At 37.9% G+C, this 27,952-nt stretch overlaps 3 protein-coding genes across 6 annotated transcripts in view; 2 read left to right on the top strand and 1 right to left on the bottom strand.

Annotated features, from left to right (window-relative positions):
- The first annotated feature begins 101 nt into the window (after positions 1-101).
- Positions 102-18,738, top strand: LOC142982608 (activin receptor type-1-like). 4 transcript variants are annotated; one of them, XM_076129188.1, is made up of 12 exons: positions 102-365; positions 1,021-1,138; positions 1,461-1,481; positions 2,178-2,360; positions 2,875-3,087; positions 3,369-3,469; positions 3,984-4,153; positions 4,568-4,753; positions 5,238-5,384; positions 6,987-7,168; positions 13,893-14,589; positions 14,993-18,738. In XM_076129188.1, exons 1-12 carry the CDS (start codon positions 305-307, stop codon positions 15,143-15,145), a joined length of 2,232 nt encoding a protein of 743 aa, XP_075985303.1. In that variant the 5' UTR covers positions 102-304; the 3' UTR covers positions 15,146-18,738. The 4 variants fall into 4 exon arrangements, with proteins under 4 accessions (XP_075985303.1, XP_075985302.1, XP_075985306.1 ...); XM_076129187.1 differs by having other exon boundaries at positions 103-365; positions 1,018-1,138; XM_076129191.1 differs by lacking the exon at positions 1,461-1,481 and having other exon boundaries at positions 105-365.
- Positions 18,739-19,341: 603 nt separating this feature from the next.
- LOC142982931 (uncharacterized) lies at positions 19,342-24,001 on the top strand. Its single transcript, XM_076129673.1, has 7 exons — positions 19,342-19,646; positions 19,782-19,891; positions 20,277-20,424; positions 20,751-20,874; positions 21,229-21,298; positions 22,901-23,096; positions 23,874-24,001. Exons 1-6 carry the CDS (start codon positions 19,587-19,589, stop codon positions 23,073-23,075), a joined length of 687 nt encoding a protein of 228 aa, XP_075985788.1. The 5' UTR covers positions 19,342-19,586; the 3' UTR covers positions 23,076-23,096; positions 23,874-24,001.
- A 142-nt stretch (positions 24,002-24,143) lies between these two features.
- Positions 24,144-27,952, bottom strand: part of LOC142982930 (tubulin beta-1 chain-like) — a 31,750-nt gene continuing 27,941 nt past the window's right edge. Inside the window, exon 3 of the mRNA XM_076129672.1 lies at positions 24,144-25,859. Within this exon, the coding sequence (XP_075985787.1) occupies positions 24,652-25,859 (1,208 nt within the window). The 3' untranslated portion in view covers positions 24,144-24,651. The remainder of the gene's footprint in view (positions 25,860-27,952) is intronic.

Here is a 27,952-nt window from a genome sequence, read left to right as displayed (position 1 = left end):
TCCGAACGCAAAGTTTCGTCTCAAAACTACGTTTTTATAGAGTAAGAACATTCGTTCAAGAACGTGCAATATTGTCACGGAAACAGGAAACTTATCATATTTGAGGAAACAAATCAACCATTTATATTATTTAATTCTATTTTTATCAACTTTTAAGTAGTTAAAACAGATTATTTTGAAAATAAAAGAGATTTTTACATTTATTTGAAAAAAATACGATCCTTAATATGGTGTACCTGCTGGCTTCAACTTTTAATGAGTACGCCGTTTGATCACTGTAGTGCATTGTTATGATGAACGAAGAATGGCGGACGTTGTCATATTACGATATTTGTTCACATTTTTACTGATAAATGCTTGCTGTGGTGAGTTTTTACATCAAAATCATCTGTGAATTATTCTCTAGAGTGTAATGCTTCGTTTGTGAAAGTTTGGGTCGTGTTGGGTGCCGCGAAAGTGTTATTTTAGAAGTGGCTTCCGTATTCTTGTGTTCTATTATTGTTTTTCCGTAGAATACGCAATTGTGACATTAGAGTTTAATGTTTTTAGTGGAGTATTCATGTGTAAACATTGTAGCATGTATAGAGAAAGAGGAATTGTCTATATTTGCGATGTTAGAAAAGTATCAATAAAGGCGAAGACCTAACTGGTACGCTCGAGACAAACGCATTTGGTGTGAAACAATGTGTTAAGAGTATGACGAATTTACATTTAATTAATGTACATATTAAATACCAACTTGTCTGACGGCTGAGTCAGTAAAAAATGCTCGATTATTTTGTATGTTTGAGTCAGTGATGATGTTCCACAAAGAATGGCTTGCAGTTGTATTAAGTTACTTATATCTAGATAAATATATAACGCAGAGTTTCTAAAATGTATATTATTTTACAAATAGTCAATACAGTGAGAAATATCAAATAACTTCAGGTTAATTCACAACACCCTATCTCTTTAGTTTTTAAAGACATGTTATTTATCAGCCAGAGGGTGTTAAAAATTGTTACAAATATTCAGCAGGTCTCCCCGGTTTGGACTCAATTGATGAAGATGGCTTGTCAGGCAGCACACAGGGGCCTGATGCTCCGAGACTGGACAACTCCATTCCTATGGATAAGATGATGGTACAACAACCTAGGTAAATATCATTTAATTTTTAAAGTTCTATTTTTAAAGAAGCTTATTTCAGTCTATCTAAGGCACCCTCAGGTAGTTGCACTCACTGGTCGTTAAACTATCTGTGAGTTCAGCAACCTGTTTAATTGATGGGTGATTGCACAGTGGTATTTTAACTGGGTGTCTCCATGCTTCAGAGAGCATGTATAAAGTCGGTCCCAGTTGTTGTCTATTACAATCAAAAACAATTATTAATACACTTCAAAGGCCTTCAGGTGGCTTGAACAACTTTGAACATTGACTAACTTACTAATATTTTCAAATTATTTCCCTTGCTTACAAAGGAGAAGGAAGTTTCAAAAGAGGTAATAAAACATGCTTTATTAAGAATTTGTGCAAATATAGTTAATATTAGTCATAGTCATTATCATCAGTATAACTCCAATTATGTAGGTATGTGTCATGTTAATTATTACTGACTAAATATGGTCACCTACAAACCCAGTTTTATTCTTACATTATTATAAAGCCATACAAGTTACTGACGTCAATAGAAAATGTAAAATTATGCATTCAATAAATTATCAATGGTTTAAAGACATACCTTCATACATAACATTTCAGGGATATTGTAAGATTTACTGAGGATAACAGGCTGAGGCCAAAATAGTAGAGACTATCGGCCAGTTTCTACATACATATCTATAATAACTGTAAATTCGCAAATCTGTTTCTTCATAAAACTCTAGCCCTATACTTTAGCTGTCACTTTTGATAAAGAAACTGGCTATAAATATATTACAAAGTTATAAGTGGTATTGTCCATAATATGTTTTTTTTAATACAAATATGACCCTCTTGTTCATAAATACACTAAAAACTTATTTTAGTTAAAAGACTACTATAATATGTTTTCTCTTTTTCATTTAGCTAAGGAGTGAAAAAAACAAAACTCTTTATAAGCCATTCATAACTTCATATATTTTTATGAATAAGAGGGTTAGTATCTAACAATGATATGCTTGTTTAAAACAAGAAAGATAACAGATTTTCTTTCCTAGGTACAAATGCCATCAATGTGAGCCGTCGGAATGCGGCAAGTCAACAGCAGAGGAGTGCAAAGACGCTCTCGCGTGCTTCAAGTCGTCAGTGCGAGCAAACGACGGCACGCTGCGACATTCACGCGGGTGCACTATACGCAGAGACCATTATCAGTTCACTTGTAGAACCACACAACAGACTGGGTGAGATTTTTTCTGAAACTATTAAAAACATTAAAGCTATGAAACTATTAAAAATAATTAAAAACTTTTTTTTTATAGTATCTTTTAGTATAGAGAAAATTAGGGCATTGAAAGTGGTTATAGGTCTATTCTATTAATTAACTTCCCATGTTAGTGAAAAGATCCCTGCATATGTACTGGGAGCTTTTATTGGCTATATGTTTAGGGGAATAAGTGCACATTCTGTTATTAAGTGACAAGATCACCAATCTTTTGCCTACTGTTTTGAACCTTCTAGCATAAAAATATTGAATCATTCACTCAAAGTCAACCATCATAGTCGAATACAATTTAGTATAGTTGTTATGGAAAGTTTCAGGGTCTAAATAACGCTTGTTTAGGGACTTTTAAAACACCCTAGGCTTCTTTAGAGACACTACGATACAAAACCGTGACTCTTAGAACACCCTAGGCTTCTTTAGAGGCCCTAGGATACCATAAAACTTTCAAACTAATGTTTCTTCATACATTCCAGTGTCCGCAAGCGTCACGCGGGCCTGCACAACGTGACGTGTTGCTCGGGCGACCTGTGCAACGGCGGCAACTTCCCCGAGCTGCCGCCGCTGGACACGGCCATCGAGCCCGTGCCCAACAGCGCCTGGAAGCTGTGGGCCAGCGTGGCCGCCGCCGTCGTCGTCGTCAGCGGGATCGGCGCCTGCGCCATCTTTGTACTGCGCAGGAGTCACAGGTAAGAAACTAACTATAACTATACATTCATAGGTTTACCACTTGTTTGAGACAATCAGTGTTCTGTTTGAAAAATATCCTTAAACATATTTGCATGTAAGATTTGTCCAAAAAGAATTGAAAACGAATAAGTGAAATAATAGTAACTTAACATTTATAATCCTGCAAACCACTTCTTTAATTTAATTTCGGATTCTTAATAATTTTCTTTCTGGTCCAGTATTTTGAAAGATTTTGTTCAGATTATATTATGATAATGTTTTGAATTTGTCTTATTTCCAGACTACGTGTATCAAGGGCAGCTCTACACAAGCTCGGTGCAGACTCCAACTACTTCTCGTCCAATCTTTACAGTCCGAACATGACCAGTGCTTATTATGAAGGTATGTTTTAAACACAATGTCCATTGCTTGGTTTACAACAGTGTGAGAGAGGGCAACTCAAGAAGTTCCTCGCTTAATTTCTGTGTGTACTGCTTTTTCGTTAGTTTGTTTGCCACAATCAGAGACTTTGATAATATGCACACTTAGGGAAGGTTCATATCTAACGGAAGATGCGTCGGGCTTAACTTAATTTGTATGGGCTTCGCACCGACGCATTATCGGTTGAGTGTGAACGGTCAAGTGTTTTTCTATACATTTATTTGTTCTGGCGTTACGCGACCGATAATACGCGACGTATGTTCCGTCAGATACGAACCTTCCCTTACTGGCAATACTCTTTACCGTTATACAGAAATCATCCTGCTTACACTTCGTGAAAAAATATAAATTCTATGATTGTTGTACATGAATGTTTGTTGATGTATTTACCATGTAGAGAAGCCTATTTCAGAAATATTAGCTTTTTCTTATTGACCACTAAAATAATAATATAACTAACGTCTCGTTCTTTTAGGTGTGGAAGGTTCACAAAACGGCAACTGCCTGCGAGCAGTAGCAGCAGGAGACTCGACCCTGCGCGAGTACCTGGAGTGCTCGGTGACGAGCGGCTCGGGGTCGGGTCTGCCGCTCATGGTGCAGAGGACACTCGCCAAGCAGGTCACGCTCATTGACTGCGTTGGGAAGGTAAGAGCAATAGCACTGTGATTTATACTTAGCCTAGAATATTATTATGATGTATAATCCTGCACACTCAAACAGGCTTAGAAAGCTCGGTTTAGCTGTTTAGAGTCTGCATCACTATTTTGAAAAGAAACTGGTAGACGTATTCAATGTACAGATTTTAACCAGCCTCTAACCTAACCATAGGCTAGGTCTAAGGCTCTAAATTCTTTACGCAAACTTAGTCCAATGGCCGATGCATACGTCTTGCGATAGCAAAATCGTAATTCAAATCATTCACTCGAAAAACAAGCACTCGATCTAAACTGGAGTGATTAATAGAATTAAAAGTATTGAACACCTAACAATGCTAGTAATTTTTTAAAATAGTCTAGATGATATCATTATGTGTGGTTTTAATACTATTTGTTCTCCCAGGGTCGTTACGGCGAGGTGTGGCGCGGCTCGTGGTACGCGGACAGCGTGGCCGTCAAGATCTTCTTCAGCCGCGACGAGGCCAGCTGGCGCCGCGAGACCGAGATATACTCCACCGTGCTGCTGCGACATGAGAACATACTCGCATATATCGGCAGTGACATGACTAGTAGGGGCAGTTGTACACAGGTAATAAGATAGTTCATCTCATTTGTAATTGAATACCTGGTATATTGAAGGTGTAAACTCAGGTGTATCGAAATAAATCGATTTTATGCACTTTATAATGTTTTTCGCGTGTATTTGATGGCAAGGCTGTCAATGATGAACAAATTACACAATTATTGAGAATATAAGCTACATATTAATATATTGAACAGAAATTGAAATAAAGGCTTATTGCAAAAGCAGTACCTATTTGCTGTTATATCACCGCCAAATGGTAATCTATTTCAAAAGCACAGAGTAACTTAAGGTTTTACACCACTAATCAATTAGTTCTATCACTCATGCGATACGATATAGCCCATGTGTGTTCGTAAATAAAATATAAAGAGACTTCAAACAAACAGATTTTTTTATTTACAAAATATTGTTTTAAAGAATGAAAAAAGAGTTACAGTTCATATTCTTATTATTTTTCATATTAACTTAACATCATTGTTGTCCTCAGCTCTGGTTAATTACACACTTCCACCCGCTGGGCTCGCTGTACGAGCACTTGGCGCGGACCACGCTCACCCGGCACCAGATGATGGCCATCTGTCTGTCCGTCGTCAACGGACTGCTGCATCTACACACTGAGATACATGGCACACAGGTACGTAACACATCCATGCTATACATATTATTATTAATATTATGAAAACGAATGCAAATCTGTCTGCTACATTGTATGGCTAAATGGAAAAAAACAACATGTATATGCCAGGGGACATTTTTATAAAAGTGAGCACAGGTGAATCTATTTTTGTTTTATTGTGAGGCATACAAAATAGAATTCTATTTTAAAGTTTTATTTACTAGCTGATCAACGTGGCTCCACTCGCATGCTGACTTACACCACCTACTCCAGCCCCATAAGGGTTGTATATTCAAGAAAATATAGCCTGTTATTTATCCCATGTCTTGAACATCACAGGCTACTATACATCTTGAACTACCAAACGCCAAGAAACCACTCTTATCGAGCAAAAAGAACACAAACATTCAAACAAACAAAAAAATGGACAAAAATTGTTCCGTTTGGCGTGGCGACCTAAACCACTGCGCCACGGAGGCAGTCAACTTGCTTGAGAAGTTATTTAGTTGATAGAGTACATACAATGTAGCTAACATGATATACACATGGTACATTGCTATTCTAAGCTAACATTAGATAAGAGATCAAAGTTGTGCCCGCAATAAACAGGCTATCTACAGATCACTAAACATCATGCACATAACCGGATCTGATTGGTATTCACCAGAGATTGTGGCTTATCATAGCACTTTATGTGTGAACCACAGGCGATGTTTTCAAAATAAGGGCAAGTTTAATTGCTGGCAGACTATGATGAAATACTGGAAAATATCGGTTAAACTGGTTGGAACTGAAAATTTGTTGTGATGTTGTGTATATTTTGAAATCGAAACTTGATAGTTTTCTTAACCCATTGACGGCAACAAGACTATTGGGTTTTGAAATAAATATGTGCTGGATTTCACTATGTAATTCAAAATCCTAGTCAAAATATCTATATGTTTAACTTCATAGTATACTACGACTTAATTATTATCAAAGTAACTGCGTACCCAGCAGCGGATTGTTTAAAGATGGGTGTATTTTACTGAAATTTTGAACTGTTGATATTGAGGTACAATGTGAAATTGATGAACCCATATTCTTTTTGGCTTGATCTGATAAACTGTCCTCTTAGATTCACAAAGGAAAATATTTTACTAGGCAACTAACTTTATGACCTTAAATTTTTACCTATAAACCATCATCCACTGTATTATCATAATGTGTTAAACACTTGCATAGAAATCACCTATATACCATTAAGCGAAGGCCTAACCCTCCCACATTACGGGAGGAGACCCTTACCCAGCACTGGGAGATTAATGGGTTAATTTTTTTTTACCACTACTCTGACGAACTTTATTTACTACTAGCTGACCCGCGCAACTTCGCTTGCATAAGAGAGAATGGGTCAAATTTTTCACCGTTTTTGTAGCATTTTTTACTGGTACTCTGCTCCTTTTGGTCGTAGCGTGATATATATCCTTCCTCGATAAATGGACTATCTAACACTGAAAGATTTTTTTAATTCAGACCAGTGGTTCCTGAGATTAGCGCGTTCAAACAAACAAACTCTTCAGCTTTATAATATTAGTATAGATTAGTATAGATTTACTATATTTACTATTTGTTGTGCAGGGTAAACCAGCGATAGCCCACCGGGACATAAAAACAAAGAACATCCTGGTCAAAGTAAACGGCGAGTGTTGTATCGCGGACCTGGGGCTGGCGGTGACGCGGCACCACGTGGCGGCCGGCCTGCAGCACAACCCCAGGCAGGGCACCAAGCGGTACATGAGCCCCGAGATGCTGGACCAGAGGTGAGTGAGATGAACACTTGTATTGCAACTAGCTTATTTTATTTATTTAAACTTCTTATACAAATTTGTATAAAAGCGGACTTTATGCCAAAGGCATTTTCTGCCAGTCTACCTTGGGGTGATGCTTATATCGGCGTCTGTCCTGATTTGTGACTTACGGCAGAATTTTCATACAAATTTGCATTCCCTTGGGGGTAGAATTGATTAAAATCCTTTCTTAGATTCCTACATCATAACATCTACCTGCATGTATAGTTGCCAGATGGCCGGGATTTCCGAGATTGTTCCGGAATTTTGCGGGCTGTCCCGTGTTCCGTAATTTGACTTTGTTGACCCGGAATGAAAAAAAATTGTTTATACAAAGCTAAAATACTTCCAGGTTTTTTTTGATCATTCCTACTAGTGTAGTCTCGGACCGGAGACCCAAAACTGATTCCGTTCGTGGCCCCAGAAATATCCCGGATCTGGCAACCTTACCTGCATGTCAAAGGACATCTACCATTTTGGTTGATATTTGAAAATGCCGGCCATGACAAAAAAAAAATGATAATCTTTTATATTTTTTTATTATGGCACCAAAACTGTGGGACCATTAACCTCAGTTTTATTCAAGTTTAAAATTAACCGTTTTGCGTACAATTTCGGTAACATGAATTGTAAAAACGAAGGGTTATAGATTGAACAGAAACATTCAGATAACTCAGGTTCAGGAGGTTTAGTTAACAACAACCGCGCGGATCGATCTCCGAGGTTAAGCTACGCTTGCCATGGTTTTTCTGTGGACGGGTGACCATCTTAAACATATCGAGATCCTCCGTGTTTCGGAAGCGATGTTACATTGTGGCTCCCGGCTGTCGTCGTCTGTTAACAGTAGCAGGCCCCCGTCACTCGGCCGTACCTACAGCGATAAGTGCCTACAAATTCGCGTGGCGTCGGCGTCACTCCGGGAGTCGAGTGTCGACGCTCACGCGTAGAGCTCGTGCGTGCGTTTATTAGAAGTTTTATGAGTAATATTATTATAGAAACGTTTAAAATAGAATGGCAGGTTTAAAGCTTTGCTCATTTGATGGATGTTTGTCGAAAAAGAAGGACGAGGGATTGTCATTTTTTTCATTACCTACAGATGAGGAAAGCTAAGTTCAAATTCATTTAAAAACTATAAAACTTTACAGTACCTACCTACATACCACAAAATAATAGTACTAACTATGTATTATGCGTTCCGTTTGACGTCCGAAGTCCCTTATGAGAGTACATCGATTCTTTCGCCTCGCCTGGTCGCTAGATGTCGCTACTTCCGCTTCCTAAATGCGCCAACAGCGCCACCTACTACTTCCGGTCCGCTAAGCTACCTAACAACTACAAGCCGCCATCTTCGTCATTGTTGCGTCGTTTTTCGAACCGAGCACACGGTCGCTTCAAAAAATCTATTAGTTTATTGGATTAATTTTGTCGCAAATTTTATATAATTTTAATTGGCTTTCGAGATTTAAGTAGAAAGTTAATTTTAAATATAATTAGTTTGTCTTCCGTTACCATAACCTCTTCGGTGAGAAAATGAGTGAAAAAGAGGTTTCCGCGCCAAATTCAAATGATAGTGATAGTTCTTCGGATTGTTCGTCGGAAGAAGAGCCACCAAGGAAACGCCAAAGGCGTTGCAGTTCACGGGACCTGGAGGAAAGGTTTGACATGTTGTCACAACAATTAGTGAGCCATGTGAATAATATTTTAACGGCCGCATTCGCAACATCTACAGAGACCCCGCCGTTGAATATATCTAAAAGCAACAGCGTGCCACACACTTCGGTATCGATGGAACCAATACCCAATGATCCGTTTTTAAATCCACCCAAATTAGATGCGGGTAGTATTATCAACTTGGGCGTTTCTGTCAAAGAACCGGCGGTACCAAAGGCAATACGTGCACGTGTCGAAAAAATTAAGGTTATGCAAAGATTCGACTCACCCGATTGGAACGCGGTTCGATATACAGACGCTCAGAAAAAGTATGCGGCTTTTCCGGCCTTTACCGAATTAAGAGTTAATGAAGAGCTGCGACGTTTTGAAGACAATTTTGCGCCCTTACGTTGGTTCCAAATGGAACGTAGTTTCGCGGCATTATCCAATGCATTTTTGGCTCAAAATGAAGCTGTAAACTCGGCATTACAGAACCTAGTCGATTGGTCGGCATCTAAAGACGTTCAGCTGAATGCAACTACCATTTACGAAAAATTAAACCAACTGTTTGGAAATGAGTCCGAATATAAGGCAGTATCCCACGATATACTACAGGTGATATGCGGGAAACGAGCCGAAGTGTTAGAATTGCGCCGTAGGGATATCGTTAAAAAATTAAAAGATAAATATATGAGAGAGGATCTGAGTCAAATTCCGCCGTCTTGCGAGTACATGTTTGACCCCGGTCAGTTGTCAACATATTTACAAAAAATTGGTGGAGTAGATAAATTACAAAAACAGACCCCATCTTCTTCCCGCACCCGGGCAAAATCTCCAGAGCCCTCGACCTCCTCTGCTAACGTAAAGTCGTTTCGCGGTCAGTCGAATTACAATAATAAACCCAAACGGGCCGAAAACAAAGATTCCGAACGATTCATGCATAATAACTCGTCAGCCAAAAAGAGGGGGGGAGGGAGAAATTATAAAGCAGGGGGTAGAAAATCAGGATATAAAAATAAATGACTCAACAGGGTTTTCAGGCGGCTGTCTGAGACGTTTTCAAAGCAATTGGGCTCTTTTCAATCCGCCAAAATCAATATGGAAATTAATAACCGGTCTCAGAATACCATTCAACAAGACACCGCCGTTAGTTCTCCCTACCTTAGATGTTTTAACAAAGTATCAAACTCCAACATCACAGTTAATGTCAACAGAAATTCAAAATTTAATTCAGTTAAAAGTCTTAGAACCGGCCCTTCTGACACCGTCTTTTATCTCACCTCTATTCATAATTCCGAAATCCAACGGGAAAAGTCGAACAATTTTCAATCTCAAGGCATTAAATCAGTATATGAAACCAAGGCATTTCCGTCTGTTCCACCATCACCAAGTGCCAAATTTTCTACAACACGGAGATTGGATGGTGAAATTGGACTTAAGTCAAGCTTATTACCATCTACCTGTAAAGGAAGCACACAGAAGGTTTCTCCGGATCAGTTATCAAGGTCAACTGTTACAAATGACGTGTCTACCGTTCGGCCTTGCAGCAGCGCCTCGGATTTTCGCGTCGGTAACGAACTGGACCGCAGAAATACTTCGCAAAAAGGGACTGAGGTTAGTGGTATATTTGGACGATTATCTGATAATACATCAGGACAGAACTACGCTTGCAGCACAGATAGAAATTGCAATTCAGTTTTTGACCAGTCTGGGTTGGTGGATCAATGTGGAGAAATCGGTAACAACGCCAACCAGGGTAATCGATTTTCTGGGAATTACATGGGACACCAAATTCAACACGAAGTTCCTACCCTCAGAGAAAATACAACGAATTCGGCAGATGTTACGAGTACGACTCGAAGCCGGCAGCTGGAACCTAAAACAGGCGCAACGCCTACTAGGTCACCTCAACTTTGCAACCTTCATCACCCACCGGGGAAGGTTGCATTGCCGCTTATTGCAGCGACACAGCAACAAACTCAGAAAGTATCCACGATCGCAGATTCAGTTCCCAGAAGAGGTACATACAGAACTAAAATGGTGGATGGAGAATATCAGTCAGAAGTCAGCGATTCATCCCCAAAGAATGCCGACGAACCACGTCATCACCGACGCGTCGGACATTCAATGGGGAGCTCTGGTGAACAACGACATGGTAAAAGGCCTCTGGGAACAACATCAGGTAAGATGGCATTGCAATCTGAAGGAGATGTATGCTGTGATAGCCGCTATATCAACCAAAGCAATGGAGCTCCAGAATTCTACAGTAATCCTTCAGAGCGACAACAAAACAGTCGTGTCCTATATAAAAAACGAAGGAGGAACACGATCACGTCAATTGGTAGATCTGACCCATCAGCTGCTGGAATTAGTAGATCACCTCAACATTGTGCTTCGGCCTCACCACCTACCAGGCCTGTGCAACATCGAAGCAGATCACCTCTCACGAAATCGCGCAGCTGCCGAGTGGCACCTCACAAGAGAAGAGACATCGAGACTGTTCAGCATGTGGGGCACGCCAGACCTAGACCTCTTTGCGTCACAGACAGCACATGTCGTAGAAAACTATGTTTCGCTAGACTTGTCAGACTCGAACGCCTACTTTCACGACGCGTTCAGCAGATCCTGGCATTACCGACTTGCATGGCTGTTCCCGCCGCCCAGCCTAATACCCAGGGTGCTCGATCACCTCAACTCAGCCTCAGGTCAGTACATTCTAGTAGCACCCAAGTGGACGAAGCCTTTTTGGAGGCCAGACCTGAAAAATCGTGCTCTGAAGCGTCCTGTAAAACTCAGAAATCTGGAGAAGACTCTGGTGGACACAGCGACAATGCTACCGCCGGCACAAGTCCGCAAGTTACACCTGGAAGCTTGGCTCATTTCGGGTGGGATACCTTGACGGATAATTGGACGCTGCAAGAGAAACAGTTATTGTCATCGTGCTGGAGACAGTCTACAATAAAAACTTATGCCCCCATTTGGAGTAGATGGGTGAGATTTTGTCAAGAAAATAGCATTAATTTTCGTTTACCGGAACCAGTAAACGTAGCTAGGTATCTAGGTTATCTATTTTTGACGGACGGTCTCTCTTACAGAACGATACTGGTTCATAAATCAGTTATTGCATCCGTTGGCGAAACAATATCTGATATTAAAATTACTGCAAACCCAATAGTAAAACACATACTGAAAGCTATTTCCATGGCAAGACCGGCGCCTTCTCAATTACCGATTTGGGATGCTAGGGTTTTGATAAGGTTCTTAAAGAGTTACAATATTAATTTAAATAGTTTATATCAAGTATCTAGACACACAGCTGCTATTTTACTATTGTGTTCTGGTCGTAGAGTGCACGATTTAACTCTTTTACATACTGATAGTCAACATTTTGTAGATAACACTGATTCGATTACGTTGCACCCTGTTTTCGGGTCCAAAACTGACTCATCTTCATACCAACAATCTAGCTGGACATTCTTGGCCGCACCGGATAAAAGAGTCGATGCATTATATTGGTTACGTACTTTAGTAAATATGACACAAGGGACCCGGGAAAATATTACTAATTTATTCTTAGCAACTAGACGTCCTACAAGGCCAGCTACTGCAGCTATGATTGGTGGTTGGATAAAGAGGCTTCTAGCTGATGCTGGTATTCAGGCGTCAGCTGGAAGCTGTAGATCAGCAGTCTCATCTTTAAATTGGGTAGAAAATTACCATATTAATGATATCTTAGCTAAGGCTAATTGGCAGCATGAATGTACTTTTAAAAAGTTTTATCTGAAACAGATCAATACTTCAAATAGGGATATTAGATCAGAAAAATCTCTATCGCAATATTTTCAACCTGATTCATAATACTTATAAGGAAATATTTTGATTTATACCTAGCATCTTAATCAATGTGCATTTAAATTTACAATATAATATGTTCAATCACATTGTTGCGTTTTAATTTAATATTGTTACCAACATACAAGCCACCAGGAGATAACAAACACTCTCTCATAAGGGACTTCGGACGTCAAACGGAACGCATAATATAAAAATTTTACCTTCAAATAAAATTTGTATTATGCTTCCAATGACGTCCGAAGTCCCAGTAATGTCTTCCTGGTATTAAACCATTATGAGCCGTACAATGACGAAGATGGCGGCTTGTAGTTGTTAGGTAGCTTAGCGGACCGGAAGTAGTAGGTGGCGCTGTTGGCGCATTTAGGAAGCGGAAGTAGCGACATCTAGCGACCAGGCGAGGCGAAAGAATCGATGTACTCTCATAAGGGACTTCGGACGTCATTGGAAGCATAATACAAATTTTATTTGAAGGTAAAATTTTTATATAATTAGTTACTTTGTTGATACTAACAATAATATGGACTCATGTCTGAATTATTAAGGAATTTGATACTTTATAATTACGAGAGCAACTTGCAATTGTGACTTTTTGTTTATGGAGATATTTCAACGATTTTGGTATCAAAAGAAAGGTCTAAGACTAAAACTATTTTATCCGTTTGAATGATATAAATCGGTTCACAGGTTTAGGACATATGAAGAATATAAAATAGTAAAAATGTAAACAAACCAAAACAGGTAGCAACGATGCGGCGAGCCGACGACCCTAGCGTCATAGGTAACGCGTTACTCTACGCCAGACAGTGACAGAGTTACGCGTTAAAAGAGAGCGGGAATACTTAGGTGAATATGTCGTTAGGTACGGGGCGCTTATACGACCTGAATTAGACTTTGTTGCTTAGTAGCAAGAGTCGTTATTTCTATAAATTGTTACGGGAAGTGCGTGTTCTGTACTTTAGTACCTACTTATTATTCTGTGACAGTAGTCAGAAGCTTGAAAGTCTGACAAGCAGTCTTACTGAAGGGTTTGGTGTTATAACCTAGGCTGGGTTATAACACCAAACCTCAGGTTACTGGATTCTGGATAGGCAGTCGCTTCATGTAAAATACTGGTATTCAGCTGCACCGGTCGACTCTGATACAGTTGGAAGAAAGGGTAGACTGATTAGCGAGTTGTTATTTCCTTGTGCAGCATAAATACATCGTGCTTCGAGTCGTTCCTGTCGTGCGACGTGTACGCGCTGGGCCTGGTGCTGTGGGAGGTGTGCCGGCGCGCGGCCGGCGCCGGGCTGCGGGACGCGCGCCCGCCCTTCTACGAGCTGGCGCCCACCGACCCCAGCTTCGACGACATGCGCAAGATCGTCTGCGTCGACGCCTACAGGCCCGAGCCGCCCGACGACCCGCACCCCGTGAGTACACTACTACTGATCTTCTACGAGCTGGCGCCCACCGACCCCAGCTTCGACGACATGCGCAAGATCGTCTGCGTCGACGCCTACAGGCCCGAGCCGCCCGACGACCCGCACCCCGTGAGTACACTACTACTGATCTTCTACGAGCTGGCGCCCACCGACCCCAGCTTCGACGACATGCGCAAGATCGTCTGCGTCGACGCCTACAGGCCCGAGCCGCCCGACGACCCGCACCCCGTGAGTACACTACTACTGATCTTCTACGAGCTGGCGCCCACCGACCCCAGCTTCGACGACATGCGCAAGATCGTCTGCGTCGACGCCTACAGGCCCGAGCCGCCCGACGACCCGCACCCCGTGAGTACACTACTACTGATCTTCTACGAGCTGGCGCCCACCGACCCCAGCTTCGACGACATGCGCAAGATCGTCTGCGTCGACGCCTACAGGCCCGAGCCGCCCGACGACCCGCACCCCGTGAGTACACTACTGATCGAATCTTGCCGCCGATAGGGTAATTTGGAAGAAAAGAGGGAACCTCTTCCCAGCTGTTTGTGCCCTACGGCATCAAACCAGAGACTTTCCAGTGTTATGTACTACCATCTAAATCAGAAGAAGAAGTTATCCTAATCAGCACTCTCTTTATGAAATGTCAAACATACATTTTAGTATAGAATACGGTGTAGGGACGTCACTAGTGTCGTATTTTCGTTAGTATCAAATGATTGCCTAATAAAATATTACAGCCTAATAATAACAATTTCAACATTATTTACGAAAAAAAAATGCGGAACCTAAAAACTTTTGAGACGAAACTTTTCGCATACAAGTTTAATAATTCTTCGCTACTATCCAATTGTAACAATTTTTTCCTCAACAGACAATGGTAGGTCTATCATCACTAATGCGGGAGTGCTGGCACCAGAACCCATCAGTCCGTCTCCCGGCGCTGCGCATCAAGAAGACTCTCCTCAAACTAGCCGCCAACGACAACACCATCCGGCTGAACGACGACAACGAGGTGTCGGTGTGAACAAGCCTTTATAACGGTTAGATTGTGACGTCATTGATTGTGTGAACACACCTTTATATCTATAGTGACGTCATTGATATTGACAAGAAGTCCGTCTGAACATGCCTTTATAACGTGACGTCATTGATTGTGTGAACACACCTTAATTGTGACGTCAATAAGTTACAACTATAGTGACTTCACTGATTTTGACAAGATGTCCGTCTGAACAACCTTTAATAGTAAAACGGTTTAAACTATATCAAATATAAGTTGTTTTCTGATATTCTCTGTCGAAGGTGTGTGAATGATTTTACAGTGATTTCCTTTATGAATGAGTATAATATTTTCTAAACATAGGGTAGTAAAAGTTAAAATTTATTTGTTTAACTAGTTCTGCACTCGTATGTTTCATCCCTTATTTTATCCATTTAGGGGTAGATTAAAACAAAATAAAGCCTTCCCATTGTCACAAACTGTCACTCTACAAAATGACATCGAAATGGGTTCAGCTGTTTTAGTCGAAAGAACAGACAAACGCTTCCACATTTATGATTTATTTTTTTCATAATTAAAATCACTGTAAAAAGGCAATTATGAACAAATGGCAGCGTAAATTGAGAATCGATAGCTTTATTATAAATATATACGTATATTTGCTTATTATTTATAGCGCGTATCTGTTTACGGCTAGACGACGGCTTATTATTAATGTTTATATAGGTTTTATGTATGTACTTGGAATGATATAGTGATCTTTTATAACTCATAAGTCTTATTTGATTGCTCGCCGGGGTTTTAACACGATACAATTGCCATAGTAATTTAGATAATATTTTAAAAAGGTTTACTTTTTATTATATTCGTTTTGTGGTTCCTATAAACCAGATTAGGGGCATTTCAAATAGCCTAAAATTGACCATCCTATTCCTATAAAGGCCTGCCCCAAATTCGCCTGTGTTAGGCTCAATAATTGGTCTTACTAAAATAATTTGAGTAAAAAGCTTGTATCTTTTGTGTAAAATATGCCACCCAAATCACGCCCAGTAATAGTTTTGGAGATTTTCTTAAAATTCTCAATTTATCTTTATAATAATGCAAAAAATATAATGTAGTTTGACTTGAGTTGTAAAAGAAACTGTATTGTCTCAAGTAAACTTAGTGACTTAAAAAAGAAGTGCCGAATAGTATTTGTAATTAGATGTAACAATGTAAAATATATCTTATAATGTACATATTATATTACAATAAGTCGTTTAATGCTCTTAAAGTGTTGCTGAATTATATTTCATTTCTATAGTGAAAACAAATAGCTATGTACGGTCAAGGAAAGATTGTAAACATACTGGTTATAATTATACAATTGTGAACTGCTAAGTATGTTTACAGTCTTTATCTCGACATTTTGGCCTTATTGAATTTTAAATACTTTTGTTATTTTCTTAAAATTTTGCAACAATTTTACGAGAATTATACGATTTAGATATCAACTTTTGTATGTAATTAATTTTTAAGTTAAAAGTTGTGGGTTTTGATATTTATTATGGGATGAATCTCGAATTTTCTGTGACTAAGAACTGCTTATTATAAAACGAAAAATAAATAAATTATAGACGAAATAACTCAATATTTCGTGATAGTTATCGATTGAATAAAACTATGAACCCAGTTAAAAATATATTTTCAAAAATATCAAAACTCACAGCTTATATTTTTTTACAGCTAAGTTTATAAAAATCTTAGTCTGCCTAACCTCTATGGTTTAGTTAACAAAATCAATTAAGTTGCCATATATTTTGTACGTAACAGATTTATAGCATTTTTTTTTTGTTTATAATTTCATTAAAATTAAATGACAATCTAATATTGTTATATTCTGCTATAGTTTAGTGACGAAATTTAGTGCCTCTAGTAAATGTTGTTCAAAGTTTCGGTGTTATACACCTATGCCTTACCTTCTAAGGATTTAAACGCGTGATGATATGAGGAGGAAACTGTAGGATATGTTGTCCTTTTTGCTCATACCCAAAATCCATGAAGTCAATTATTGACAATAATGATTGTCTAAGATACAGTAAGTGAATTTACCGCCAGTTTGATAGGTGGAAGAGAAAGTTGAGAAGAACAGAGTACAAAATATTGAGTACTCTTTTAAATCTGCAATTTATAATTTGTATGAGCGAAAGAGATAGCATGTAATTTAGAAAAGAAAAATGTTATGTTTTTATGGTATCTTTGAACAACATTTACGTTAAAAATATAAGCTTTATTAAAATTATAATGAATCTCTGTTTTAAATATAAAGAATAAACCTCACTTGTTGAAGCCACACTGTTGTAAAATTAATGACAAAAAATGTAGTATATAAGATAATATAATAAGTGTTACTGAATTTTAACATGCATTTATCTTGGTTCCTTTGATAAATACTCTAAAAGACAATAAAATGCTGGGTCGTTTTGGAGCTATTTCTAAATGATTATAGCTCCCAAACTTCGTGGCATGTCATCAGCATTATGTTGTGACGACTGCTGAATATTTTTAAAAGTATTTATTTTGATTATTTCCGAATACCTAAAAGATTGGGTAAATCCTCTAGGACGAGTTGATACTTAAATATTGAACCTTGCTTCATCGACAAATCTGCATTGGATCTAAAATAACTATTCTACTTTATATATTTTTGAAGCAAATCAGGCCAAATGTGCAAATTAGTTATTTCCATCTTAACATCTGATTTTCAGTACAAAAAGCCTTTACTAAACTCAAAATATAATTAACCAATCCTTAAACCATGAGATAATAGGCTACTACTTACTTATGTAATTGGCCCATTTCATTTTATTACCATCAAATATTCAGCAGTTGTTACATCCCCTCGATTGCTCTGTTCGCAGTCAAAACTTACCCCACAGATGTACCCTGATACCAGTGTTGGGCAAAATTTAGTTTGATTGATGATTGATGATTAAGATTAAATTATTTAGTCATGACTAATGAATAATGACTAAAAAAATTCAATCATGAGTCGTGATTGATGATTAATTAGTGTTAGTGTTAGTTATTCAATCATGACTAAAATTTTAATGACTAAAAATAATAGTTAAATAAAACTAAGCTTTTCAAGTCTACGTTCCATGACTGTTGATTTGTTAATCACAGGTTTTTAATTAAAGCTAGTTTTACAACAGAATCAGTTAATTTTTTTTTTAATTTACACAGGTACACATTTGCAAAAATAAGTTCAGGCTAATTTAGTTTAAAATAATTTAAATTGCTTTTTAAAACTACGCGTTTTGAAAATCAAATTTTATAAATAATGGAATTATCTTCTTTCAGTCCACTTAATGTGGTGATCAGTTATAGTTTTATAGATGTGTTCAATTAAACTAAAATTATGTAACCTGAATTATTTTTTTTAGTTTAATCATCATACAAAAATACAATAAATTAGTCATCAGTCATTTAATCATTAAATGATTGATGACTAATTTATTTAATCATGATTATGATTATTATTTTTACTCATGATTAATTCAATCATGACTAAATAATTCATGACTAAATTAGTCATGACTAATCAATTGATTGAAAAAATTAGTTGATTGACCCAACACTGCCTGATACCATACACGTACGACTTTACTATTGTGTTCAAAATATTGTAAATATTATGTTAAGTCTTATGATCGGCGATAAAACGCCAACAGAAATAAATATTTGTCTATTACTTTGTTGTTTTATTTTCGCGCCATTTTTTTGATTGACGTTTAGGCATTATTAGGCAATGATGCAGAAGACGATGCTGTCTGGCTTGAAGATCGTCGTGTCATGGGTAAGTTTTTTTTTCAAGCAGGTAGTAATAAACTTTCTATGAATGAGAGAAGGTTGCAATAAATACAAAAACCTGTTTGAAGACTTCAAAGAATCAATTTGAATTTTTTTATATCGATTCAAACACATCACTTATTGCAAAACAATGCAAACATCCAGAACAATCGAAATCGATTCGAAATCTAAAATTTAAAAAAATCGTAAATTATTTAATTTATAAAAAAAATACCAGTAATTACTGAATGTATTCTGTAATTTGCAAATTTGGATTACTATCACGCTCATTTTCTTTCAGATTGATTCTTTATTCGCAGATATCGATAACATCGACATCGTCTGAATACCGACACATCGTTGCCATCCCTATGAAACGTCATCTGACTTACGAGAAAAACAATCTACTACCGGTTGCCGGTGTCACTTGTATAAACCTTGGTTTAGAATTAAGCCTGGGTTAATTACTCGTTTATAAGATTACGATTATAATAACATTATCAGTTTCCGAATTAGGAGACGCAAATCAATAGTGGCCAAGTGTAAAACAAAGACTGACACTGACAAAATGTTTGGAAATTGAAACTGTATTTCAAGTCAATCAATAATAATATTTACGATTTAATATACGAAAATGAACCTTCCACATTCAAAAAGGAAGCGAAGGAGCGAAAACTGGAGTGCCAGAGAAAAAGTAAGACGACAATAGAAATTGTCTTTACTTTCTTTTATTGTTCAACTATTTACGCAGAATTTCATTACGTTTAAACTTGGATTAACAGTATTATGGCTATTTTACATTACAATGTCTCGAAATATGTTATTTCAGGAGTTACTAGGTCGTATGATCGCTCAGTCAGCACATATCATAGAAAATAAGAGCAATAAAGCTTCAGTAAATATAATGAAAGCTAAAGAATGGGGAAATATTATGCACAGGTAAGTTTTACTATATCTACCCACTTACTAGATCAGTAAATAATTTGTCACATACCTGCATGATAAGTTTGACAGTGCTTATGAGAATTAATAGTCCTGCTAATCATTTGTTTGTCTGTGTAGTAGACTATAGCCCTTACTTTATTTCATAGAAAGATAATTACAGTAAAAGTCTAAGTATGAATATGTATATGAATCAAATTAAGTAAAAGAAGTTTGAAGGTATTGTAGCGAGTTCTTTGGTCCCTGCCTACCTCCATAGCAAAAAAAGGTATTTTATATTTTACATGAACCCAAGTATATATATGATAAGTGAAATAAACTAACAAAGCTTACAGTTGCAACAATTCACACTATTTAAATAAGTTAATGGCTCTTTTTGTAGATTTAATGCAATAACAGGCAAAGATAGACGGGACTGGGAGCTAAAGATGGCTTGGAAGAGGATAAAGGTGATGGCCAAATCAAAACCAGCACAAGATGAGCCATACAACTTGGATGGAGATGAAGACCCTATCGAAATGATTGAAAATGTAAGCTGTCCAATCTTCAGCTTGCATAAATATCAAATTAATAAATCATTTCTTGGCCTTATTTTATGTTTTGTCTTGATTGTGTCTTGTCATGATCATTCTATTTGTTTTATGAAGATAGAGACCAACCATAGTTGATTGAGTTAAATTAATTCTAAATTCAAATACTAAGACTTGATGTTTTTTTCTTTTCGTTTATGATTGATGATGATATATCAGCAGTTAAATAATAAAAAAATAAGATTTGAACAAATATACACAATAAGAAAAATATCATGAATAAATAGAAATTAGCTTTGTCTAACTATATTTTTGCTTTTTTTTAGGTAGAAGACAACACAGACAATAATAGTGATGTAGAGGATGTGAAACCAAGCACAAGTACTGTAATTATAAATAATAATACCCCTATTGTTACAGAGGTACAAATTACTGAAATAACTAATCAAGGTAAATATAAAAATATTTTTAAAGATCCTATTATTTAATAACATTTTAATGCTTAATTCTTTTATAAAAATACATCATAATGTCTGGCACTCATCAAAGTTTAGAGTGTACCTTTGTAGGAGTAGTATTTCAGCATTCTGTTGACTAGAAGGTAGGCAAAGATACATAAGCCTTAGGTAGAGATACATAAGTTTGAATTTGTTTGCCTATCTTCTATTTATTTCCTTCTATTAATATTTTTAGCTTTTTTAGATTCAGTTACCTATATCCTGTCTGTACTTAATCCTAAATGTTTTTTTTTAAAACGATGTGCTAGGTTTCTGGTATAGAACATTACTTTTACTTTTTTTTAAGGTACTCAATATGAAGAAGTGAGACCTCCGAGATGCGAAACAAAGAAATCAAGACGATTTCCACGTAAAGCGTAAGTACAAGCTTATCTGAAGTTGCGTTTGCGGGAAAAAAATCGGTTTATTCGGTTCTTTAGCGTGTGACGCCACGGTACGCGTGCCTTTGTTTTATTCCATTAAGTTCATCGGTGGGGTTTGGGGTTCATCAACAACAACAACAAATTTAACCCATTTACTGTCCCACCGCTGGCCAAGGGTCTCCTCCCGTAATGAGGGAGGGTTTAGGCCTTGAGTCTTCCACCAATAGATTCGTAGACGAAAACCGACAAAACAATGTGACAAAATTATCGCGTGTGCACGTTAGGCAGGCAAAAACATAATATTTACAAAACTCATCGGCGACGGCGGCGGGCAAAAGATTTTGTAAAGTTTGTAAACCCCACTATAGCATATAGGTTTACCTTAGTATAACTCAAAAAAAAATTGTCTGATGAGCACGAGTATTTGTTCTGAGTCTGGATGTCAATTTATCTATATCAGTATGTATTTAGAAGTACCTATATAAGTATGTTTATCAGTTATTTGGTTACCATAGTACAAGCTCAGCTTGAAATCAAATGACCGTGTGTGAGTTGTCCAATGATAATTTTTTTTTTTTTTTTTATTTATTTAAAAGTAGCTTAAAACTAAATACATATTAAACTCGCCAAACATATGTTTAACGGCGAGATACGCTCTTATCATACATATATGCTACATCTATTACAAAACAATTTGAAATTACAGTCTAAAACTACGTATACTCAACTTAAATACAAATATAATATCCAAAGCATCAACAAACAGATAATTTACCTTACATCCATAACAATAATATTTTATATATATTTTTACTCTAAAAGGACATCTTTTAGTTTCTTCTTAAGACTATTATAACTAACTTTAGGAACTTCTCTCAATAAATCTATATTATTAAAAACTGAAGGTATTATATACTTATTTGTTCTTTGGCCGTAATAATTAGTTACCTTTGGTTTCACAAGTTTCTGTTCCCTGACTCTTCTCGTATTGTATTTATTTTCAACAACATGTTTGTACTTATCACTAAAGTAATATTCTAGGCCAATTAAGTATTCTACTTTTTTTCTATTGGTAGGATTTTACAGATAGGGAACAATCTGCTGTATTCGTTATTGCACATATTTTTATCCTGCTTACTAACTAAATACTTTATCAGTCTTATTTGAAGATCTTTAATATCTTTTAAGTACGTTATAAAAGTTCGTCCGTATACAATCAGTCCGTAGTTTATAAGTGAGTCTGCTAGAGCATAGTATACAATTTTAATTGTCTCTGTATTTAATACTGTTTTAAGCTGATAGAACTTGCCTAGTACAGATCTCAACCTAGCGCAGACATCAGATATGTGCATAGCCCAATTAAAGTTCTTATCAATCCTTAATCCTAAATATTTAAAATTGTCAACATATTGCAACGTATCACATTTACAATCTACTTTGTTTCTATGAAGGCATTCGTATGTGTGTCCTATTATGTTAATTATTTATTATTATTATAAAAGTAGTTATATTCAAGAGGCTATAGTTATATTAGCTGCACCATTCGTTTCAAAGACTGACAGCTGATGATTTTTTACCTCATAATATTATTTTCAGAAATAATTCAGTCAAGGAGGCAATAGCGCGGCACTATGTTCATTTCAAAAGACGACAGATGCAAATGATGGAAGTGGAACATGCATATAACGTGAAAATTGCTAAAATGAAAATGAAAAAACTCGAAATGGAGATAGCTATATTGAAATCTCACAAGGACAGTGCAGTTAATTAGTTCATTCTGTGTTATATTCAGGTAAACTACATGTTTTCTCAGTAAGAATAAATAAATATTGGCAAATAGTGATGCATATAAGTGTTATTGTGCATGTTTAACTGCCTCTGTGGCGCGGTCGGTAGTATATGCGGCTGCCGTGCGAGAGGTCTCGGGTTCGAATCCTGGGTCGGGCCAAAAAGTCTTTTCTGAGATTTTCTGTTAAGAATTTCTTAGAAATTGCCCGGAGTTGGGAAGTTGAGGTCGAAGACCTCCGTGCCTCTGAGAGCACGTAAAGCCGTCGGTCCTGCGCCTGACCTCTCACTGGTCGTGTCGGTTATCCGTCCCACCAAACTATGAGAGTGATGGAATAGAGAGTGTACCTGTGTATTGTGCACACACTTGGACACTATAAAGAAAGTCCTGCACAGATGGCCAGTGTCAATGAAACTGACCGCCGTAGCCGTATCGGCTAGGAGGACATTATTATTGTGCATAACTTGTTAATAATAATTTAATCTGTTATTTTTTTAATGGCCGCGACCAATGTGCTCACTTGCAGCCTATATTTTTCTTGCTAGCTCTTCTCATAAGACTACCCGCTTTCCGAGCTACTATGGTGTGTCAATATTCCACCTAAATAAATAAATAATTTGATTTTTATTTTGAAAAGTTATAGTGAGTATATCTTATATGTTTAAAAAGTTGAATAGGAAAAAAAAAATTTTTTTGGTTCTTAGTGATTCGTTGATAGACGTATAGATGGCGCTAGTGTTTCGTAAATTTAAATTGTCAAAGTTAACTTTTCTTTTGTTTCAGATGTTTCCAATGAGTCTTGCCAATGAGTGATTATATTTAGAAAGTATGTTTAAGTTATTTATAGACTGAATCATGTATGTATTAATCTTATAATTTAGCTCGATGAATATTAAATAGGTAACTTATTATAAATGGGTTTTACAATACTGCTTTCCAAAATTATAAATAATGTAGGTATCTATTTCTCGTTTCTTTCTTCTATTTTTAGTTCTGTGTGTAGGTATATACGGGTAAGTAGAAGTTCGAAGTAAGTAGTAATAAAAAACAAGGTTTGTTTAAAACATTTATTATAAATTAATATAATAAAAAGCATACAAGACAATAACTAAAGCTAAGAAATGCACGAGTTGGTACGTTTCTTATAAAGTTCCCTCTTAAACTAATTAGTATTCAATTAAAACAGACTTTTGATAATACTATCCATTCAATAAAATTATAATTTATTTGCACCGGAGTCGTCAATAGCGTTGACGGGTCTGTGCTATATCGATGAAGATTCGAAATGATTCGTCGGTCTCTGGGACGCTTTGGTAATAAATGCACGCGACTTAGCCTCTAACATTCACTTGGAAATATATAAAATTGTATAAAACTGGTCCAGCGAGGATTAGGTTTGGGCCCTTACATAGTAGCACGCGGAGTGCCGCGGCACAGCCACCGACACATTAACACCGGCTTGTTAGTACAATCTAATGCGGAAATGTTCAGTGCGTGTGTCGCGGCAGAGTGCAGCACATTTATACTATAAGAGTGAGTAGTGAGCGTGGGGCAGCCACGTCTAGTCGTGGTGCTCGTCCTGCTGCAGCTCCTCCATGTCCTCCTGGTCGAACTCCGTGTCGTCCTCCGCCGTCGCCTCCTGGTACTGCTGGTACTCCGACACCAGGTCGTTCACGTTACTCTCCGCTTCATTGAACTCCATCTCGTCCATACCCTCACCAGTATACCAATGCAAGAAAGCCTTGCGCCTGAACATAGCGGTGAACTGCTCTGATATTCTCTTGAACAGCTCCTGGATGGCGGTCGTGTTACCGATGAACGTAGACGACATCTTCAGACCCTTGGGTGGGATGTCGCACACGGCAGTCTTCACGTTGTTGGGGATCCATTCGACGAAGAAGCTGCTGTTCTTGTTCTGAATAGAGAGCATCTGCTCGTCCACCTCCTTCATGGACATGCGTCCACGGAAGATGGCGGCCACGGTGAGGTAGCGGCCGTGGCGCGGGTCGCACGCCGCCATCATGTTCTTGGCGTCGAACATCTGTTGCGTGAGCTCGGGCACGGTGAGCGCGCGGTACTGTTGGCTGCCGCGGGACGTAAGCGGAGCGAAGCCGGGCATGAAGAAGTGGAGACGTGGGAACGGCACCATGTTGACGGCCAGCTTGCGGAGATCCGCATTCAGCTGGCCAGGGAACCGCAGACACGTCGTCACGCCGGACATGGTGAGCGACACCAGGTGGTTGAGGTCGCCGTACGTCGGGTTGGGTACTTTGAGGGTTCTGTAGCAAATGTCGTAGAGAGCTTCGTTGTCTATGCAGTAGGTTTCATCTGTGTTTTCGACTAGTTGATGAATAGAGAGCACTGCGTTGTAGGGTTCCACCACTGTGTCCGACACTTTGGGCGAGGGCACCACGGAGTATGTGTTCATGATTCTGTCGGGGTATTCCTCTCTGATTTTGGAGATGAGGAGGGTGCCCATGCCGGAGCCGGTACCGCCGCCGAGCGAGTGTGTCAGTTGGAAGCCCTGGAGGCAGTCGCAGTTCTCGCACTCCTTGCGGACTACATCGAGCACTGCGTCGACGAGCTCGGCGCCCTCGGTGTAGTGTCCCTTGGCCCAGTTGTTGCCGGCGCCGGACTGTCCGAACACGAAGTTGTCCGGGCGGAAGAGCTGGCCGTACGCGCCGGAGCGCACGGCGTCCATGGTGCCGGGCTCGAGGTCGAGGAGGATGGCGCGGGGTACGTACTTCCCCCCGCTCTCCGCCGTCGCAACTGTACGTAACAAACAAACATGCTTTAGTATGATGCCGATAATCGTAATGTAGTCATTGGTGGATTCGAAAATGGTTTTAAAGGTCAGAAATCTGAAAACTATCTGTGTTTATGTCCTCATACACTTAGGGTAGACACTGAATAATAATTTATTCAATCATCAATGCAGGCAGTCAAGTGGAAACCTATCAAACATTTTTATTATCATCAAAATCATTCAAAACTTCAGCATTTAAATCAAGGCTGCCAATAAAATCAGCTAAACATCACATCTAGTGCCGCTAAACGTATCATAGACAATGAAATTACATTCGGTCACAGTCGACGGGTCCGAGCGGTCAACGACCTCACTTATCGCGCCAACTCCGACTTAACTTTTATTTTACAAAAGAGTGCTTCGTTACTGTATTCTTTACTTATTTATTTCTTAGAACAGATGCTGGTTTATTTTTGTGGTTTCTTGATAGATTTGTAGGAATTCTAGTTATTTAGATCGCTTTACATTCAAGTTTGCTAAGAGGCGACATTTTCATCAATAGAAAACTTCAGTAAAAAGGTCAAAAAAAAGGTCAAAGGCTTCAAAAAAAGGTTTTTCGTAGATTATTTGTCAGAAAGTCTGCAATATATTGCAAATAATAAATTTGACGATGAAAAATTGGTCCTAAATGCCTAAAACTTAGCCTAACAACAGATCAAGAACTTTTTTACATTAACCTCTAAGGTACCGTAACAGCTCAAATATCGGCAAGCTCGTAAACTGACCGTGTCGAAAATATACAACCTGCCATCATCTAGCGACGCTGATAAAATTGGACACAAGCGGTAAAGAAACGAAGTATTGTTTTTTGATCATCGGTAGGTAGTTATGTATATATTTATATTATCATGTGTTAATAAACGTTATTTTATAAACAACGGTCGATTAGACACAGGAACTTAGTCAGCAGCCATGTGGCTATCACTCATCCGCAGAATTTGATAAACATTTTATGTTCAACTAGTCTAATAACTGCCTCTGTGGCGCGGTCGGTAGTTTATCCGACTGCTGATTAGGTCTCATGTGCGATTCCCGGGTCTGGCAAGTGGTATCGGTATTTTATAATTTATATAAATTTTTTCTCAATAGTAACCCGGAGATTTGTAAATGGCATTAGTCTCTATTACGTGGTAGAGTAGTTCTTACACCCTCGCCTGAACGTTCGTTTATAACAGGCGTGGTTTAATGTACCTATGTATGAATGTACATTTATTTTCCTTACTTATAATCGGGGTTTCGGGATACCCAATTGCTAACTTGGTAAGCGTGCATAATTCGTATTATGATAAGCTAGCTTAAAGTTATAAGAAATATCTCTAACATATATAATCTTTCTTAAAAGAATGAATTCATACTACAACTGTATTATAAGTTATAAACATCGAAACCTTATCTGACAATGGAATGATTCTCCGATCATATAATCTGTGTATTTTGATACTTTGGTATCGAGTCTGTGGTTCGCCGCACGCTCTACCGCGCCCTAACAGTCTTGATACTGTTAATATTATTCATGCATTTACGACTATACGTACTCTCAGCCAAATGCACTCTGTTTTAATGATAAATTTTATATGAAACTCACAATTAGATGTCGTTTGATGCATGTTAATTGGAAATAAAAGCTAATTGAATTGTTGAGTGCACTTTTTTAATGATTGACGTAAAAATAATCTAAAAAATTGTTTGAAAATCGTTTTAATGGATTTAGATGAAATACATCATAAAATTTTTAAAAAGTAAGGTGCGTCATCATCATCATCAGCCTAGCTTTTCTTCCGACTATGTTGGAGTTGCCCCCAGTCGCACCAGATGCAGCTGAATAGGTACCAGTATTTAAAATTGAGCGACTGCCTTATAGCACCTCCACAAAAAATAAGGTGAGTATCCTTTAGCTATTTATTTAATTAAGCAGGAAGGTGACGACATGGAGTCTGTCTAGTTCGTATGTATTGGTTATTGAGATCAAGTGAGTTAAATCAAAGGACAATGGTCTAGTATTCTAGCACACAGTCCCTCGTATATGTCACTTATAATCTGCGTTATTGCTTGTGAA

The sequence above is a fragment of the Anticarsia gemmatalis genome, chromosome 22, assembly GCF_050436995.1.
Source record: "Anticarsia gemmatalis isolate Benzon Research Colony breed Stoneville strain chromosome 22, ilAntGemm2 primary, whole genome shotgun sequence".
Classification (NCBI taxonomy): domain Eukaryota; kingdom Metazoa; phylum Arthropoda; class Insecta; order Lepidoptera; family Erebidae; genus Anticarsia; species Anticarsia gemmatalis.
The sequence above is the reverse complement of the archived record's forward strand: the minus strand, read 5'-3'. Positions and strand labels throughout refer to the sequence as shown.

Excerpts from the sequence above, each read along its gene's own strand:
- LOC142982608 (XM_076129187.1), top strand. The coding sequence starts at position 305 with ATGGCGGACGTTGTCATATTACGATATTTGTTCACATTTTTACTGATA. Across the intron at positions 3,088-3,368 it reads GTACTGCGCAGGAGTCACAG|ACTACGTGTATCAAGGGCAG; the intron begins GTAAGAAACTAA and ends TCTTATTTCCAG. Across the intron at positions 4,154-4,567 it reads TCATTGACTGCGTTGGGAAG|GGTCGTTACGGCGAGGTGTG; the intron begins GTAAGAGCAATA and ends TTGTTCTCCCAG.
- LOC142982931 (XM_076129673.1), top strand. The coding sequence starts at position 19,587 with ATGAACCTTCCACATTCAAAAAGGAAGCGAAGGAGCGAAAACTGGAGT. Across the intron at positions 19,892-20,276 it reads TGGGGAAATATTATGCACAG|ATTTAATGCAATAACAGGCA; the intron begins GTAAGTTTTACT and ends CTCTTTTTGTAG. Across the intron at positions 20,425-20,750 it reads CTATCGAAATGATTGAAAAT|GTAGAAGACAACACAGACAA; the intron begins GTAAGCTGTCCA and ends GCTTTTTTTTAG.